Consider the following 18611-nt stretch of genomic DNA (forward strand, 5'->3'; position numbering starts at 1 on the left):
TGATCCGCGCCAGACCGCAGACTATCTGGAAGGCCTAGATCCACTTGAGAAACTACGAGGCATAAAAGAGTCAAGACTGTGCTCCAAAGGATGAGGCCATTAGCTTCCAACCTGATTACTCTACCAACTTGTAATTGTAAGGTGTGTGGGAGGAAAAGGTATGACACAGGTCTCAGAAGATCTCGGAAGCTAAGCAGAGTTGAGTACTTGGAAGGAAGACTTCCCCAAGGAAGACTCTGCAGGGAGAAGCAATAGCAAAAACCACCAAGCTTCTCAAGATTCTGCCTTGAAATCCCCCTTTGCTGGGATTGCCATAAGTTACGCAGCCTGGATGTTAATTTTACACACAAATAATTATAAGGGCAAGAACCTAACAATGTAAGATTCTGGGTATTTGGCTGCTGCAAACTGAACTACTAAAGATCGCTCTTTATGCTACCGGGAGGAGTCAAAACATCTCAGCTGGCATATTTATTGGCATAAGCACTCATCATTCCTTTATTTGGAAGCAATTACTTGGTAATGCAGTAAATTTCAGGACCAAAGCCAAAACATTAAGCTCTGTCAGACAGGGCGTGTGCCCCAGAACACCTGTTAAAAGCTACAGATGCTCTTTAGTACAGGCAGGTGATGTTCTATTTCAAAAAGCATACAAGAAGCAACCAGAACAAACAGTACAGAAGGTGAACCAAGTATGTGAAATGCCGCGGCCTGCAAAGGAAGAGACAGAGTTCAAGTAGCTGGAGATAAAGTATTTTAGCATGGCATGTTCCATCACAAAGGACCATCCTGGGAGGGAGTGCACTTTAATCACTAAAACCCATGCACAAATTATTGGCGAGATTATTTTGTGTTTCCACGTTGTTCGGCACCTTCAACTGGAAGATTATGTATATATAAAATAGGGGTTGACAACTGAGGGGCGTCTAGGAGGTTAAATCCAACTCCACTAACCAAGAGGGGTTGGCCGACTGGCCTCTTGACTGTCAACCCTCAGACACCAGAACTGATGAGGAAATGGTATCTGCACGACAACACAACATGCTAGCAGACCATGGAGGGTGTGTGTGTGTAAGGCTTCAAGTAATTGGTCCATCATGCCTCATTTCTCAGTTATGGAATTCTATTCATTTCTATCCTATCTTTCTCCAAAATGGGACACCCGCCAGCTGATATGATTCTTCCTCTCCTCCGTTTTATCCTGACAGCGAAATCCAGTAAGGGAGGTTAGGCCAGGAGTGTAAGGACTGGCCCCAAAATTACCCAGTGAAGTTTCCCATAGCAGAGTGGGAGATTTTGTTCTTGGTTCTAACCTCGTGATTGGACTCTTTTAAACTTCACTCTCATGGGCCTTCAATACTCAGTGCCACGTAAAAGCAGGTAGCCTTGTGTCCTACCACTCTGCTCTGAAAAAAGTTTCAATGCCTTCTCCCAGCTCCTATGGGATTTCTTCAGGCCCCTTCCACACATGCAAAATAATGCATTTTCAAACCACTTTCACAACTGTTTGCAAGTGGATTTTGCCATTCCTTTAAGACAGCTTCAAAGAGCACTGAAAGCAGTTTGAAAGTGCATTATTCTGCATGTGTGGAATGAGCCTCAGATAAAAGAGGCCTTTCTACTGGAAAAAGCAGTCACTGCTGTTGTTGGAAGGCAGACCCCAACATTTAATGAGTGTTAAGAGCCCATTTTTTTTTCATTGTTTCCTACTCATTATCCTTTTGCCTCCTTGGGAGTTTTGTCATACAACAATGAGGTTGAAGAAGCTGTGTTGGTCGCCAAACTTCCTGTTGCATGTGCTGGAAAACTTTGGTTATTTGTTCTTGGTTCTGCCAGTACTAAATTTCCTGACTTTGTAAATGCCTATTAAAGGCTTATTCTGCACATGCAGAATAATGAACTTTCAAACTGCTTTCGAGTGCCCTTTGAAGCTGTCTTGAATGGCAAAATCCACTTGCAAACAGTTGTGAAAGTGGTTTGAAAAGCGATATTTTGCATGTCGGAAGGGGCCAAAGGTAATCTAAACCTGGAAGAAGGCTTCAAACTTTGCTAAGCAGGATGGTAGGATACAGACTGAGTATTTCTTACATTAAAACTTCTGTGATTGCGTTTTTATCCACAGGTATACAAGACAGCTAATTAAATATATAGCTCCAAATACAAGCACATTAAAATTACATTTAAAAGCCTAATTTTAGACAGTTGGTAATAAAGAAATAATAGATGATTGTTTGACCTTTTTTAAAGGCTAAATATGAACAGACCCAGGGTAGAGCAGAATTCCACCCTTGTAATACCCCCCCCAGAAAAGGGTACCTGCCCTCTATGCTCCCACAGAGATGAAGCAAAGTTTCTCTGATGATCTCAAAGTACAAAGTTTATATGGGGAAGATGCTGCTAAAAGATGCACAGGCCTAGCCAAGTGGAGGCTATAAAAGTCAATAGCAACATTCTGAATTCTGTACAAAGCTAACTGGTAGCCCAAGGGGAGGTTGGTGGTGGTGGGTTTTAGTGTCACAAAGATCCACCAACCAGTGTTTACAGAAACTGCAGATACAAATTTCTCTTAAAAAAAACGCAGACAATTTCTTTTTGGCAAAATGAGATCCTGAAAAAGAGAGCATACAGGAAGTCTGTAATCAGAAAATTTACAGCTCACAAAATGAATATGGTCTGGGTGTTTGTGTGTCCTAAAACCATTCAGCACATGTAGAGATAATGCACTTTCAGAAACTGCTTTCAGTGCTCTTTGAAGCTGTCAGGAATGGCAAAATCCACTTACAAACAGTTGTATGAAAGTGGTTTGAAAATGCATCATTTTGCATGTCGCGGAAGGGCCCTAGAGACAATATATAAATGATATTGTTGGGAAACTGGGGAGGAAGGGAGATGTAACAGGCCAACACTCTTAACAAAGTTACAGGGTAGCTCTTGGGCAGCCCAATCAGATTGGGGTGGGGGAGATGTGAACGAGGAGTGGCATGGGACCTTGGCGCCGAAATCTGTCCTCCCCACCACGTAAGTGGATGAATGCAAATGTGCTGGTGTCCAGCCACCCCTCAGCTCTGCAGTGGGTGAAACCAAGAAGTCTGGGCCACTCTTGGCTGTCAGAGGCCAGCATCTCCAAGGGAAATGGATGCCGGCATGAAAGTAAGAGAACCGAGAGACCCGGGAGTGTTCCTGTAGGGTGGAGCCAAGCATTGGGGTAGGCTTCCCGCCCAGGGTTTTACAGCTCCAACCCGTTAAAGCCACTTCCACCAGCTAGCCCACCTTTGTGTACAATGGTGTGAAGTCCATTGGGCCATATAGAGAGCTTTCCAGCAGTGGGGAAGGTTTGGCACCTACCTGCCTCTCAGGAAAGCCTCAGCTTTTTTATGGAACATCTGGATTGTGCTGTAAAAATACTTGTCATATATCCAACCATGCAGCTCCAAAGACTTAATGGCCCTACAGTTTTCAGAAGGGAGAGAGGCAATTTTTGCCCATTCCCCCCCTCAAACTGCAGTCCTCCATTCTGCCCTCTTCCTGTTCCTGGGGGTCCACTACCATCCAGGAACAAAATTTCATGGGCAGAGGGGACAGAGGACTATAGAAGATGGGGGAATCAGGAAAGTATTGCTACACAAGGTCCACAGATCACAGAATACATGTCTCTAGAAGGAAGAGTACTTCTTAGCTGCAGAAGAGGGGGAAAAGGAGCTTTATTGGGTGTCTTTTGTCAGAGCGTTACTTTGCTCCACAAAGGGAAACATTTCATTACATTTACCGGTTTGCCCACTCAGCTGAATAGGAGTTAACTCACAGTATCTATGCTATTAGCTATGTGAAAAGACTACGCAACAGAACCTTAACAATAACCTGTTGAGGATCACTTAATGAGGACCTCTAGAAACCACCTGGATTAACCAAGTAAATATGCTCTTTCCACATTGCACCAGAGACTCTCAGTTTACCTCTCCCAGTCCAAGGACTGTAAACGTCTCATAAAATACATGCCCTTGCCCAAGGACATCATAAATAGAAACCTTAGAAACCACAGGCGCACCAGCCAAGCAAATTGCTGTCCACTTGAAAGCAATGTTTTCAACACTTTTAACAAAGGGTCTTTGACATTTCTCCATATTTTTTTCAAACAAGCGTTCTTTGACCTAAACTTAGGGCCATGCATACTATATGATTATTCAAAAATGCAGAAATATCAACGGGCTGCAGAACGCAACATCATGGGAGGGGCCATGGCTCAGTGGCAGAGAATCTGCTCAGCATTCAGAAGTTCCCAGGTTCAATGCCCAGTATCTCCAGTTAAAATGACCAAGCAGTAGGTGATGGGAAAGACTTTATCCTGAAAGACCCCGGAGAGCCACTGCCAGTCTGAGGAGACAATCTTCACTTTCATGGACCAGTTCTCTGATTCAGTATAAGGCAGTTTCTTGTGTTCGTGCATTCCCCTCTTCACAACTCAGCTGGATCCAGTGAAAAATTTCCACTGGTGGATATTTTGCCTCTCAACTCCCTGCTCTTTCCGACTTCCTGCTCATGCTGCCCTTAAGAGTCGCTTTCATGAGGAGTTTTGGGCTGCAGAGAGAAGTGGGAGGCAAGAATATCATGTTCTGTGGACAGAAACGTTTTCTGTCAGAAGAGATTTTCTGCTCAATCCAACCTTTTAACTTGAGAAACAGGGCTAACAAATCTTCTCTGGCTCATTGTTCCTCCTTGTAATGATCTAAGCGAGGAACATTATGCAAACATCATTAATTTACACAAGATGGAGAGCATTTGGCACAACATTTATAATTTATTTATTGGCACCAAAGTATATGAATAAACTTTCCCCCTGAAATTATTATTATTTGTTAAAACATTCACAGCTTCTGCCTTTCCTTGTGGTTCAAGGTAGCTCACAATAATCGCTAAGAATTCCAGTTAGAACCACAGACCCCAAATCTCTTCCTCCACCTCAAAAGATGCTTGCCATTCACCCTTCGCCCCATACACACACACAAGCCCTGGCAAACGGGCGAGTTTTACAGCATCTACCTAACAGAACTAGGTGGGCACTAGGACCCAAACAGAGTATTCTTAATCTGCCAGAATGTGGCAGATGGAATCACAATTCTACTTGTACCTTTTGGTAGAAAAGTGTATAGCTGAAGTTTTATTTGTATGAAGTTGCTTCACGCTACTTGTAAGATAGCAATATTGAGGAAAGTCTTCTATTATCAGAATCAAGCAGTAGTTACTTCATAAGGAGATAGAACAGTTCATTTGAATACCAAGCATAAACACATTACAACAGTGGTTCTCAACCTTCCTAATGCCGTGACCCTTTAATACAGTTCCTCATGTTATGGTGACCCCCAACCCTAACCTTTATCCATTTTACAGATGGAGAACACTGATGCAGAGAGTCTTAGGCGACCCCTGTGAAAGGGTCGTTTGACCCCCAAAGGGGTCCCGACCCCCAGGTTAAGAACCACTGCAAAGTAAATGACAAAAGACAAGAACACATTTTTAAAAATGGCTTCTTACCTATAGGATATCCTAGTGCAAAGTCATTGCTCTGAGTGGCAAAAATGGGAAACAGTCCAGCTTTGCTTAATCGCCTCTCTGGAGTGGCTACCAATAATGTTAGGATGCAAACTAAGAAGAACACTGATGCTTTGGCAATCAGGATGCTGTATAGGAAGGACCAATTCACATCGGCAAAATTCAGGACAACCATGTTTTTGAACAATAAAGCTGGGAGGGCAAAGCGGGAGACGAAGTTTCCTAGTCCTTTAGCCTGAGTTGACGTGATTATGTTGGCTCGGCCAGCGATATACCCACAAAGGATTATGCCAAAGCACTGTAACAAGGCTGGGAAGAGCTTGCTGATGGACATTGATGGAGAATCACTAGTGAAGTTGTGATGGTACCCGAATCCGCCTGTGAGAAGGCTGGACATGTTGGCAGAAGACAGGTTCTTCGTGCTGACCTGCTTAAAAACATCCATGATCATTCACAACTTGCCTTGAATATACACCACGTGGATCCTGAGCTGTGGAACATGACAAGAAAGGCCGTGTTATTTTTTTTTAAGCGCATGGTATGTTTCACTGATTATTCTAACTGCATGTCCAAATTGCCATCACAAGAATTTCACTCATCACCAGGTTCCAAAACTGAATCCCCTGAACATTTACCAGTAGAAAGTTGGGGAGGAAAGGAAGCACGGTATAGCCCAAACTAGTCAGATCTCGGAAACAACCAGGATTGATATTTGGAACAGAGACCTCAAGGAAGATTCTGCAAAGGAAGGGAATGACAAACCACCTCGGTTTCTCACTTGCCTTGCAAGTGCCTTGCTGAGAACTGCCTTTTTTCGATGTCTTGGTCTTTCGCAGACCCAATCATCAACCGGGCCACACAGTATACAGAAAACCAACACACAGAGACCGGTATCTACACAAAAACTCCAACCACAATCCACAACAGAAAAGGGGTATAATAAAATTCTGACAGACCGTGCAAAACGAATGTGTGAACCTCCCTGATGAAATCAATCAATTTGACTGGAGGTGGTGATGGCCACTAACCTGGATAGCTTTAAAAGGGGCTTGGACAGATTTATGGAGGAGAAGTCGATTTATGGCTACCAATCTTGATCCTCTTTGATCTGAGATTGCAAATGCCTTAACAGACCAGGTGATCGGGAGCAACAGCCGCAGAAGGCCATTGCGTTCACATCCTACATGTGAGCTCCCAAAGGCACCTGGTGGGCCACTGCGAGTAGCAGAGAGCTGGACTAGATGGACTTTGGTCTGATCCAGCTGGCTTGTTCTTATGTTCTTATGACTGGGCTCTGCAGGCTAATGGCTACTCCACAACAGAAATCAGAAGAGCTTTATGACCAAGAGAAACCCAGAAGATTGAGGAGAAACAGCCCACCACAGGTACAATATTTCTACCATACATCAAGGGAATCACAGATCAAATAGGGAAACTGATGAAAAAAAATAACCTACAAACCATCTTCAAACCTACCAGGAAAATACAGCAGATGCTATGCTCATCAAAGGACAAGAGAGACCCCCTCACTTCTGCAGGGGTCTAACACATATCGTATTAAGGAGCATGAAAGACACTGTAGGCTTAACCATCCTGAAAAATCTGCAGTAGCAGAACTGGACATAACATTTTATTTGAAAACACTGAATTCGGAAGGTTACTATGTCAGACTGCACAGGGAGGCCACTGAAATTCACAAACACCAGGACAACTTCAACAAGAAAGAAGAGACTCTGAGAATTAACAAAGCTTGGCTACCAGTACTTAAAAACACCAGAAGCAAAGGCCAAGAGCATTCTAAGTTCATGGACAATGGACTCCACCCAAACACAGGATTTCCATTCACCAATACTGCTACTGCTGCTGCAGGGAATGCAAATGTGAATCACTCCCTGGACTGAAAAACCCCACCTGTAATACTATACTATCAACCACACCTTTGCATAGCAAGTTTCACCCAAACACTTACTGATTGGTTCCCCACCCAGGGACATGACAATTTTATACCCCACTAAAACATTCCCATTCTCACTGAACACAGTGTGTAACAGACTTCCCTCTGTGATACACCTCTGAAGATGCCAGCCATAGATGCAAACGAAACATTAGGATAAAGATCCACCAGACCACGGCCACACAGCCCGGAAAACCCACCAAACCTGCTTGGAATAATTTAAGCCAGACTGGAACTGAGAAACATTAGAACTGGGTGTGTTTGTTTTGGAAACGTATGGAAACCTTTTTACCGCAGCTGGGTGAGGCCATTCAAGGTGGCTTACAGTAGGCATCAAAGCAATATAAAAGTTAATTAACCACCAGAGGCATAGGTAGGGAAAACGGAGCCTGGTGCAAAATCTGAGTTTTGTGCGGCCCCCCCCCCCCCGTTTGTGTTTTTTTTCAGTTTTTGGCCTGCAGAGGGTGCAGTTTTTAGGCTAGCAGCACCAAAATTTCAGGGTATCTCTAGGAGACTCTCCTGATGATACCACCCAGGTTTGGTGAAGTTTGGTTCAGGGGGGTCCAAAGTTATCTATCCTCAAAGGTGTAGCCCCATCTCCTATTAGCTCCCATTGGGAGTCCATAACTTTTGACACCCTGAACTAAACCTCACCTAACTTGGGTGGTATCATCAGGAGAGTCTCCCGAAAAATCCCTGAAATTCTGGTGCTGCTAGCCCAGGGGTAGGGAACCTGCGGCTCTCCAGATGTTCAGGAACTGCAATTCCCATCAGCCTCTGTCAGCATGGCCAATTGGCCATGCTGGTAGGGGCTGATGGGAATTGTAGTTCCTGAACATCTGGAGAGCCGCAGGTTCCCTACCCCTGGACTAACCCAAAGTCACCCAGCTGGCATGTGTTGGGAGTGTGCAGGCTAATCTGAATTCCCCAGATAAGCCTCCACAGCTCAGGCTGCAGAGCGGGGAATCAAACCCGGTTCCTCCAGATTAGAGTACACCTGCTCTTAACCACTATGCCATTGCAGCTGCTCCAAGATAAAGGAGTGCAGCCTTTATCTTGAAAGAGTGCATAAGGAACCAGGAATGCTTGCAATACAAAACTGTTCCTTGTTAATAGAGGAATACTCTAATTCTACATTTGTGCCCCGAGTTAGAAGGTTCAGGCACATACAATCTCAACTTCCATGTTAAACTGCGTTGCAAATATAGCCACGCCAGGAGCAGCTGGAAAGACTCCGTAGAGAAATGCATAGTTTGCTAAACTGGTGTGGTTGGCTAAAGTGTTGCTCTTGTCCAATAATTCCACCATTTCCCTGCACAGAAGCGGCATCAACAACCTGAAAGAAAGAAGGGAAAAGGAAACGCAGGTTACAGGGGTGCAAATCCTGTTCTAATTGCAGCCTGCAACCTAAAGCTAAATTCAATAAAGAAGTCCTTGAATAAAACAACAAGCAATGTTAGGGAACATAACTTTTCCTGTCTAGTGGTAAAAAAAAGTAAGTAAGTGGAGAACTGGGTTTGATTACCCACTCCTCTACCTATTGTGATCTTTGACTACAATGGAAACATAATTCAATGCAAAGCTCAGCAGTCTTAAATGCAGGGATTTCCCTGGGAATCAAGTGTTCTGGATTATAGTCTGTGGGCGTGAAGCACGGCTGTGTAACAATCAGAAGAGAAGGAAATTAAGCAAAGACTCACATAGGAATGTTGCTTGCCTATTAGGTTTCTCAAGGTATTAATGAACCCAATTAAATGTGAAAAACAGAGTACTAGACGCTTCTGATAATAAACTCAGTCTCTCTTCTTGTGTTGAGACAGTGTTGGGCCACGACAACGTTTAATTTCTCAATCCACTCAAACCCACCTTTTTACTCTGATTTGCAATTATTGTATTTGAAGGAAAAGAGTGAAATTCAAAGCTGTTTCACACTTACACTGCAGAAACATTTGTTAGCATGTCCACTGTGTGTTCATGTGATTTATGCTAACATTTGGGAAGAGATCTAGGATTGAAAACACAAATGGATGTTTACCTGGAAGTCAGTTAGAGATCCAAGAACTTTCTCCCACTCCCCCAGAAATTCCTGAACTTACACAAATGCAAATTCCCCTTGCAAAAGCTATGGTGTTCACTGAATATACAGCGGACATGCTGAACACACACCAGGGTACAAACAGAAAACACATTTGTCAATGTTGACTATGTTTTCTGAATGAACTGAATCTAACCTTCCACTTACTCTCGATTCAAATGGCATATCTAAAGATATTTATTCCACATTTATACAAATAAAAGTGGCCCAGTTCAAGAGTGATAAGCTTTCAGGAGTATCAAAAATAAAGAGGAATGTTTATAGTCATTGTCAGTTCCTGATATGAGCTACTGTATATACTCGTGTATAAGTCGACCCACATATAAGTTGAGGCACCTAATTTTACCACAAAAAACTGGGAAAACTTATTGACTCGTGTATAAGTCAAGGGTGGAAAATGCAGCAGCTACTGGTAAGCGCTGATTCTCCCTTTAAATCCACTCAGAAGGGGGGGTGTTTTAAAGGGAGAATCTGGGGAAAATTTGAGGGTGCCTGTCAGGGGAGGAATGTTTATGTTAGCAGTACCAACATTTCACAATATCTTCAGGAGACCCCCCTGATGATACCACCCAAGTTTGGTGAATGTTGGTTCAGGGGGTCCAAAGTTATGGACCCTCAAAAGGGTAGCCCCATCTACTATTAGCTTCCATTGGAAACAATGGGGGTGGGAGAACCCATTTTGGCGATCCATAACTTTGGACCCCCTAAACCAAACATCACCAAACCTGGCTGGTATCAGCAAGAGATTATCCTGATGATACCACCCAGGTTTAGTGAAGTGTGGTTCAAGGGGTCCAAAGTTATGGACCCTCAAAATGTAGCCCCATCTACTATTAGCTCCCATTGGAAACAATGGGGGATGGGGGCATCCCCGTTGGGGGCCCATAACTTTGGACCCCCTGAACCAAACTTTACCAAACCCGGCTGGTATCATCAGGAGAGTCACCTGATGATAGCCTGAAATTTTGGAGCCACTAGCCTAAAAACTGCGCCCCCTGGAGGCCAACAAATTAAAAACTCTAAAATATTTTTTAAAATACACCTCACTTCGAGACCGCGTCACCCCATATGTCCCTAGGCGGCCTCTCCGATCGGCGGAGGCCAATTTACTGGTGGTCCCTGGCCCCTCGACAATGCGGCTGGCCTCCACACGGGCCAGGTCCTTCACAGCCCTGGCCCCGGCCTGGTGGAACGCTCTTCCTCCAGCTGTCCGGGCCCTGCGGGACCTTGCAGAGTTCCGCGGGGCCTGCAAGACGGAGCTGTTCCGCCGGGCCTTCGGAGGATCCAGCCGCCAATAGTGCCCCCGATATCGGCCCCTAACATCCGGGCCGCAAATCCATCACTGTGACTCACCATGCCTCCCTTTATCGTAGGGAGGGAGGGATTTTATTTGATCGAGACGCTGGACGCCAACTAACTAATTTATATCTTGAATTTTAATTTAATTTTGACTTAGGTCTGTATTTGATAAATGTACTAGGAGATTTTATTGCTGTTTTTATATGTTATTTTAATTGTTATTCAACTGTATTGCCTACATGTTGTACACCGCCCAGAGCCCTCCGGGGATGGGGCGGTCTAAAAATCTAATAAAATAAATAATAAATAAAATAATAAACTTGTGTATAAGTCGAGGGGGGCTTTTTCAGCACAAAAAATGTGCTGGAAAAGTCGACTTATATGCGAGTATATAAAGTACTTGTATTTTCAGAACCTACCAATTTAAAATCCTAACAGGAAAGGAGAGATGGGCAAAAAGGTAGATCAAGGCCCACTGGTGGACTGCTGATCATTTCCTGGGGCACAATATCGTTGAGATTCTTGCTCGACTTAAGGGGACGTGCCAATACATGAAGATAATGCTTGGGACATCATAACAGTTAAGAAAAAAGAAGAAAACATACACATTCATGCAGGCCCAGTGCAAAGTAATAATAATAATTAAAGTCTTATTACTCATGTTGGGTCGCAGCATGCCTAACATTTCTGCAGGTTTTGAGGGGGGGGGGGGGGTTCACTAATTCCTCCTTCTTGCTGCAGGCTTCCCAAACCCCCATGTGTTGCTCAGGATGATCGTGGTCCCCATGAGAAACAACTGGGAAGGGCATTTGGGACTGTGACGGGAATGGAAAAAGTTGTCCTCCAAAGACAAACGATACAAGCCATTAACATAGATGGCACTTTCACATGCTCTACATAATGCACTTTAAATCCACTTTAAATGCACTTTAGAGATTGTTTGCAAGAAGATTTTTCCATTTCACGCAGTAAGATCCAGTTACAAAGTGCACTGAGAGTAGATTGAAAGTGCCTTATTCAGGATGTGTGAGTGTGCCTACTAGACATGTGTAACAGGGTTGCAAACAGAGTTGTAAACATCGCAGATCAGCTGACAAAATACGCCTTTGATGTTAATTTTACAATCCTGAGGTAAAATAACTCCCAAGGTGTATCTCAAATCTATACTTTATCACCCTATGAGAGAAAATTCAAGACTTTAACAATTTTGAGGGGAAAAACCTCACAGAAATACAATAATAAAGAATGAAAATAAAACTTACAGTTTAGCTGTAATAAGAAGAATTAGTGCAATGAAAGAACCCTTTGTCAGTTTCTTTATCTGGCCCACCATGGTAAGTCCCAGATAAAAAAGGGCCGAGCCAGAAAACGAACTGGCAAGTCCATCAAGGAACTTTTCCAGATAGTCTGGAACCTTTTGTGCAAGAATGAAATTTGAGGCAATTCCTATGAAGACCATAAATACAATGGGGTTCTGCAGCACTCGAAGAAATCCGTGCCCCAGGATCTCCATCTTGCTGAGAGAGGAAGTCGGACTGTCCCTTGATTTCTGCATTTCACAGAAAATAAATCCTAAGGGATTTAGCATCATAAGAGATATCGGTGCGACCAGGTAAATGTACTGCAGATATTCTGGATATGTGGTTTGATATAAAGCTTCAACTAGAAAAAAAAGTTTCAAAAATAGAAAACAGTCATTGACAAGGATTTTCATAACAGTGATTACACAGTGACATGTAACAGTTTTAATTGCATGGCATTGCAGATCCAAGGAGTTTTCACTTGCTTTTGGGAGCCATGTACCACCCATGCAGGAAAGTTATTAAGCAAGTCACCTGAATCAGCAAATGAAAGCCTTGTTCAGAGAGTCTACTAAAGGAGCAGCAGTGGCATAGTGGTTAAGAGCAGGTGTATTCTAATCTGGAGGAATCAGGTTTTATTCTCCGCTCTGCCACCTGAGCTGTGGAGGCTTATCTGGGGAATTAAGATTAGCCTGTACACTCCCACACATGCCAGCTGGGTGACCTTGGGTTAGTCACAGTTCTTCGGGGCTCTCTCACCCCCACCTACCTCACAGGCTGTTTGTTGTGAGGGGGAGGGAAAGGAGATTGTCAGCCCCTTTGAGTCTCCTTACAGGAGAGAAAGAGGGAATATAAATCCAACTCTTCTTCTTCTAAAAACAGAAGTATGCAAACAGTTCCATATTCCAGAAAATCACGGGTTCTCCTGCTTCCCATACGGCTTATCTAGCGCAAGCGCAATCCTGCACTGAAATGTACAAATGGTTATTTCTTTTTACCTCTCACACATTTAGTTATTAGTAGGTGATCGTCTAGCAAGGAATTCCATTACTAACGACTGATGAAACTGAATTAAATATGCGGGTGAAGTTATCAATTTATACCTTATCAGAATGCGTTCCAGCTTTGTTTTGAGGACACTTTTAAAAGGCAAACCTGCAGTGCAAGTCAACTATGTGCCACAGTGTGTAACTTAGAAAACAGGAAGTGCTTCAGAAATAGCAGGTATGTTTTACCGGTAATCAGGGGAAACTTCCTCCATGTTAGATGTGGGAACAAATTACTGAAATGAACTCTATCTGGACTTGGAAGTTTCAACTGGTACAGATAGAGTTATATCAGCTACTGCGACATGCTGTTTATCTCTTTATCACACCTGTGTAGCCACCAATTAATTACATATGTCTGGATCCAGTTCAAAGTAATGCTGCTTACCATATCTGTGCTCACATATCTGAAAGATCTCCTCTCCCTGTATGAACTCATGTGCCAACTTGTTCAGCAATCCCTTCCTTATAGCACCTTTCCTGAGAGCACACACATTCCTCCTAAACAAAGACTCATTTCCATTGCTGTTTCTACCCAATAACTTTCAAAAGTCACCTGGGACACCATATTATTTCTCTCAGCTTCCAAGGCTCTTATATTGGCGTTTGGTTGTGTTTTTTTCTTTTCTTGAAGGCCTCTGTTGAGGGATTGGAATATAATTGCCTATTAATGGCTGAATTCTACTGGCAAATTTGGTAAATGCCCATTTTAAAACGTGGCTTCAGTTTTGCCATGCTAATCTGATTTCCAGAGTCTGAAGTCCAGGGTGATGATGAACTCCAGGAAAAAGGCAAATCACCTCTGAATAGCTCTTACCTTGAAAACCCTTCAGCAGAATCAGCAACTTTTTGGTGCTCCGCTGGTGTTGTTATTAAACACGCCAACTTTAGCAAATGAATATGGTACGAAGCCATTAACATAAGAACATAAAAATAACTCTGCCAGATCAATCAAACACCTAGCGCCCCTTCCCCCAATTCTATTTCCATCAGTATACACAATTCTCAACATCACCAAATCTGTGGATACTTATCTGAGAACTGGAGTCATAAACAGACAAGACAGATCTTTCTACAAACCTGAAGAAGCCCCAGGTTTACAGAAAATCTGACCTCTGCCCTGCCCAAGTATATTGGGGGGTGTTAAAAAACCCAAAAATAATAAAAGCATGTCTATAGTGATTAAGAAAAGAATGCTGTCTTAGGGGCTTTCCCCACTGACAGAGTTGTACTGGTTTCTACCTAGGTTCGCCTCAGTGAATCCCCACTGTCACCGAGCTCAACATTGTTTTGTCTCAGTTCCCCCGCCCCCCACCCCTCAGAACTGGGCCAAATAAGTTGCTGTGGGGACAGCCTGGAATCGCCCTCCACTGAAGGGAACCGAGTCGACCTTAGTAGGGAAAGCCCCTTAGTGCACTGTAGAGGCTCCTAGGCAATCACAACTGTCTTACCAGCCTTCAAGCTTGGTTTCTGTCAATAAAACAGAAGGGTTCTTTTGGCCCCTTTGGCCCTTTAGGAAAGATTCATTGGGGCCGGGGCCAGGAGTAACCACTGGGCAATTTGATACCATGCAACTTTTATGACTAATCCAAAACAAGCTGCTTGTTACTGTTCAACAGCAGCCAAATCACAAAAGCTGGTGGTTTGAGCTCCAAACTAGGATCTGGAAGACCCAGATTCAAATCTGCACTCTGCTACAGAAACTTTCTGGGGTGACCTTGGTCTAGTCCAGCCATTCTCAACCAGGGTTCCGTGGTACCCTGGGGTGCCGTGAGCATGTCCCGGGGGTACCGCGGCAACAGACAGGGTACCACCACATGTTGCTAGCAACCTAGACTGTGATCCGCACCAGACCATCTAGGCCCAGATCACGAAACTGAGCATAAAAAGTCAAGACTGTGCTCCAAGGATGAGGCCATTAGCTTCAACCTGATTAATTTTACCAACTTGTAATTGTAAGTGTGGGAGGAAAGGCAGTATGACACAGGTCTCAGAAGATCTCGGAAGCTAAGCAGAGTTGGTACTTGGAAGGAAGACCCCCCAAGGAAGACTCTGCAGAGGAAAGCAATAGCAAACCACCCTGCTTCGCACTTGCCTTGAAATCCCCTTGCTGGGATTGCCATAAGTTGGCTGCAGTTTGACAGCACTTTACACACAAATAATTATAAGGGCAGAACCTAACAATGTAAGATTCTGGGTATTTGGCTGCTGCAACCAACTACAAAGACTGCTCTTTATGCTACTGGAGGAGTCAAAACATCTCAGCTGGCATATTTATTGGCATAAGCACTCATCATTCCTTATTTGAAGCAATTACTTGGTAATGCAGTAAATTTCAGGACCAAGCCAAAACATTAAGCTCTGTCAGACAGGGCGTGTGCCCTGCAGAACACCTGTTAAAAAGCTACAGATGCTCTTTAAAAGGCAGGTGATGTTCTATTTCAAAAGCATACAAGAAGCAACCAGAACAAACAGTACAGAAGGTGAACCAAGTATGTGAAATGCCGTATCTGCAAAGGAAGAGACAGAGTCTGCTAGCTGGAGATAAAGTATTTCAGTATGGCATGTTCCATCACAAAGGACCATCCCGGGGGAGGGAGTGCAATTTAATCACTAAACCCATGCACAAATTATTAAGGAGATTATTTGTGTTTCACGTTGTTCGGCACCTTCAACTGGAAGATTATGTATATAAAATGGGGGTTGACAACTGAGGGCGTCTAGGTTAAATCCAACCCACTAACCAAGAGGGGCTGACTGGCCTCTTGACTGTCAACCTTCAGACACCAGAACTGATGAGGAAATGGTATCTACGACAACACAACATGCTAGCAGACCATGGAGGGTGTGTGTGTGTAAGGTTCAAGTAATTGGTCCATCATGCCTCATTTCTCAGTTATGGAATTCTATTCATTTCTATCCTATCTTTCTCCAAAATGGGACACCGAAGCAGCTGATATGATTCTCCTCTCCTCCGTTTTATCCTGACAGCAATCCAGTAAGGGAGGTTAGGCCAGGAGTGTATGACTGGCCCAAAATTACCCAGTAAGTTTCCATAGCAGAGTGGAGATTTGTTCTTGGTTCTAACCTGACACTCTAACCACTATACCACACTAAAGCACAAAGCAGGTAGCCTGTGTCCTACCACTCTGCTCTGAAAAGTTTCACGCCTTCCTCCAGCCCTAAGGGATTTCTTCAGGCCCCTTCCACACATGCAAAATAATGCATTTTCAAACCACTTTCACAACTGTTTGCAAGTGGATTTTGCCATTCCGCACAGCTTCAAAGAGCACTGAAAGCAGTTTGAAAGTGCATTATTCTGCATGTGTGGAATGAGCCTCAGATAAAAGAGGCTCTTCTACTGGAAAAGCAGTCACTTCTGTTGGAAGGAGACCCCAACATTTAATGGTGTTAGGCCCATTTTTTTTCATTGTTTCCTAATTGGTCCTTTTTGCCTCCCTTGGAGTTTTGGCTCAACAACAATGAGGTTGAAGAAGCTGTGTTGGTCGCAAACTTCCTGTTGCATGTGCTGGAAAAACTTTGGTTATTTGTTCTTGGTTCTGCCAGTACTAAATTTCCTGACTTTGTAAATGCCTAATAAAGGCTTATTCTGCACATGCAGAATAATGAACTTTCAAACTGCTTTCAGTGCCCTTTGAAGCTGTGCGGAATGGCAAAATCCACTTGCAAACAGTTGTGAAAGTGGTTTGAAAACGCATTATTTTGCATGTGCGGAAGGGGCCAAAGGTAATCTAAACCTGGAAGAAGGCTTCAAACTTTGCTAAGCAGGATGGTAGGATACAGACTGGTATTTCTTCGTAAAACTTCTGTGTTGCGTTTTTATCACAGGTATACAAGGCAGCTAATTAAATATATAACTCCAAATACAAGCACATTAAAATTACATTTAAAAAAATACCAACCTAATTTTAGACAGTTGGTAATAAAGAAATAATAGATGATTGTTGACAACTTTTTAAAAGGCTAAGTATGAACAGACCCAGGAGTAGGCAGAATTCCACCCTTGTAATACCCCCAGAAAAGTGCCCTGCCCTCTATACTCCCACAGAGATGAAGCAAAGTTTCTCCTGATGATCTCAAAGTACAAAGGTTTATATGGGGAAGATGCTCTTCAAGATGCCCTGAGCCCTAGCTAGGTGGAGGCTATAAAAGTCAATAGCAGCATTCTGAATTCTGTACAAAAGCTAACTGGTAGCCCAAGGGGGAGGTTGGTGGTGGTGGGTTTAATTGTCACAAAGATCCACCAACCAGTGTTTGCAGAAACTGCAGATACAAATTTCTTTAAAAAACGCAGACAATTTCTTTTTGGCAAAATGAATCCTGAAAAAGAACGCACAGGAAGTCTGTAATCAGAAAAAGAATTTACAGCTCACAAAATGAATGGTCTGGGTGTTTGTGTGTCCTAGGCTCATTCCGCACATGTAGAATAATGCACTTTCAAACTGCTTTCAGTGCTCTTTGAAGCTGTGCGGAATGGCAAAATCCACTTGCAAACAGTTGTGAAAGTGGTTTGAAAATGCATCATTTTGCATGTGCGGAAGGGGCCCTAGAGACAATATATATAAATGATATTGTTGGGAAACTGGGGAGGAAGGAGATGTAACAGGCCAAGTACACTCTTAACAAAAGTTACAGGGTAGCTCTTGGGCAGCCCAATCCAGATTGGGGTGGGGGGGAATGTGAACAGGGAGTGGCATAGGTTCGCGCCAGCGCATCTGTCCTCCCCCCACCACGTAAGTGGATAGTGCAAATGTGCTGGTGTCCAGCCACCCCTCAGCTCTGCAGTGGGTGAAACCAGAAGTCTGGGCCACTGCGAAGCTGTGGTAGCATCTGAAATGGATGCCGGCATGGCGAGGGGCAGGCCAGGGTGTTCCTGTGGGTGGAGCCAACATTGGTCGGCTTCCACCCCAGGTTTGTAGCCCGTTGTACTACAGCCCCAGCCCACCTTTGTGTGTGGTGTGAGTCCATTGGGCCTTATAGAAGGCTTTCCAGCAGTGGGGAAGGTTTTTGGCTTTTTTTCCCTACCTGCCTCTCAGGAAAGCCTCCAGCCCCATGGAACATCTGGATTGTGCTGTAAAAATACTTGTCATATATCCAACCATGCAGCTCCAAAGACTTAATGGCCCTACAGTTTTCAGAAGGGAGAGAGGCAATTTTTGCCCATTCCCCCCCTCAAACTGCAGTCCTCCATTCTGCCCTCTTCCTGTTCCTGGGGGTCCACTACCATCCAGGAACAAAATTTCATGGGCAGAGGGGACAGAGGACTATAGAAGATGGGGGAATCAGGAAAGTATTGCTACACAAGGTCCACAGATCACAGAATACATGTCTCTAGAAGGAAGAGTACT

General features: G+C 43.8%; 1 protein-coding gene across 1 annotated transcript in view; it reads right to left on the minus strand.

The window, feature by feature from the left end:
- Positions 1–18611, minus strand: part of VEZT (vezatin, adherens junctions transmembrane protein) — a 105737-nt gene that overhangs the window by 31755 nt on the left and 55371 nt on the right. The window contains exons 6-7 of the mRNA XM_048501547.1: positions 8137–8139; positions 1623–1640 (exon numbers count right to left, since the gene is read on the minus strand). Of these exons, the coding sequence (XP_048357504.1) occupies positions 1623–1640; positions 8137–8139 (21 nt within the window). The remainder of the gene's footprint in view (positions 1–1622; positions 1641–8136; positions 8140–18611) is intronic.

This window comes from Sphaerodactylus townsendi, linkage group LG06, assembly GCF_021028975.2.
Source record: "Sphaerodactylus townsendi isolate TG3544 linkage group LG06, MPM_Stown_v2.3, whole genome shotgun sequence".
NCBI lineage: Eukaryota > Metazoa > Chordata > Lepidosauria > Squamata > Sphaerodactylidae > Sphaerodactylus > Sphaerodactylus townsendi.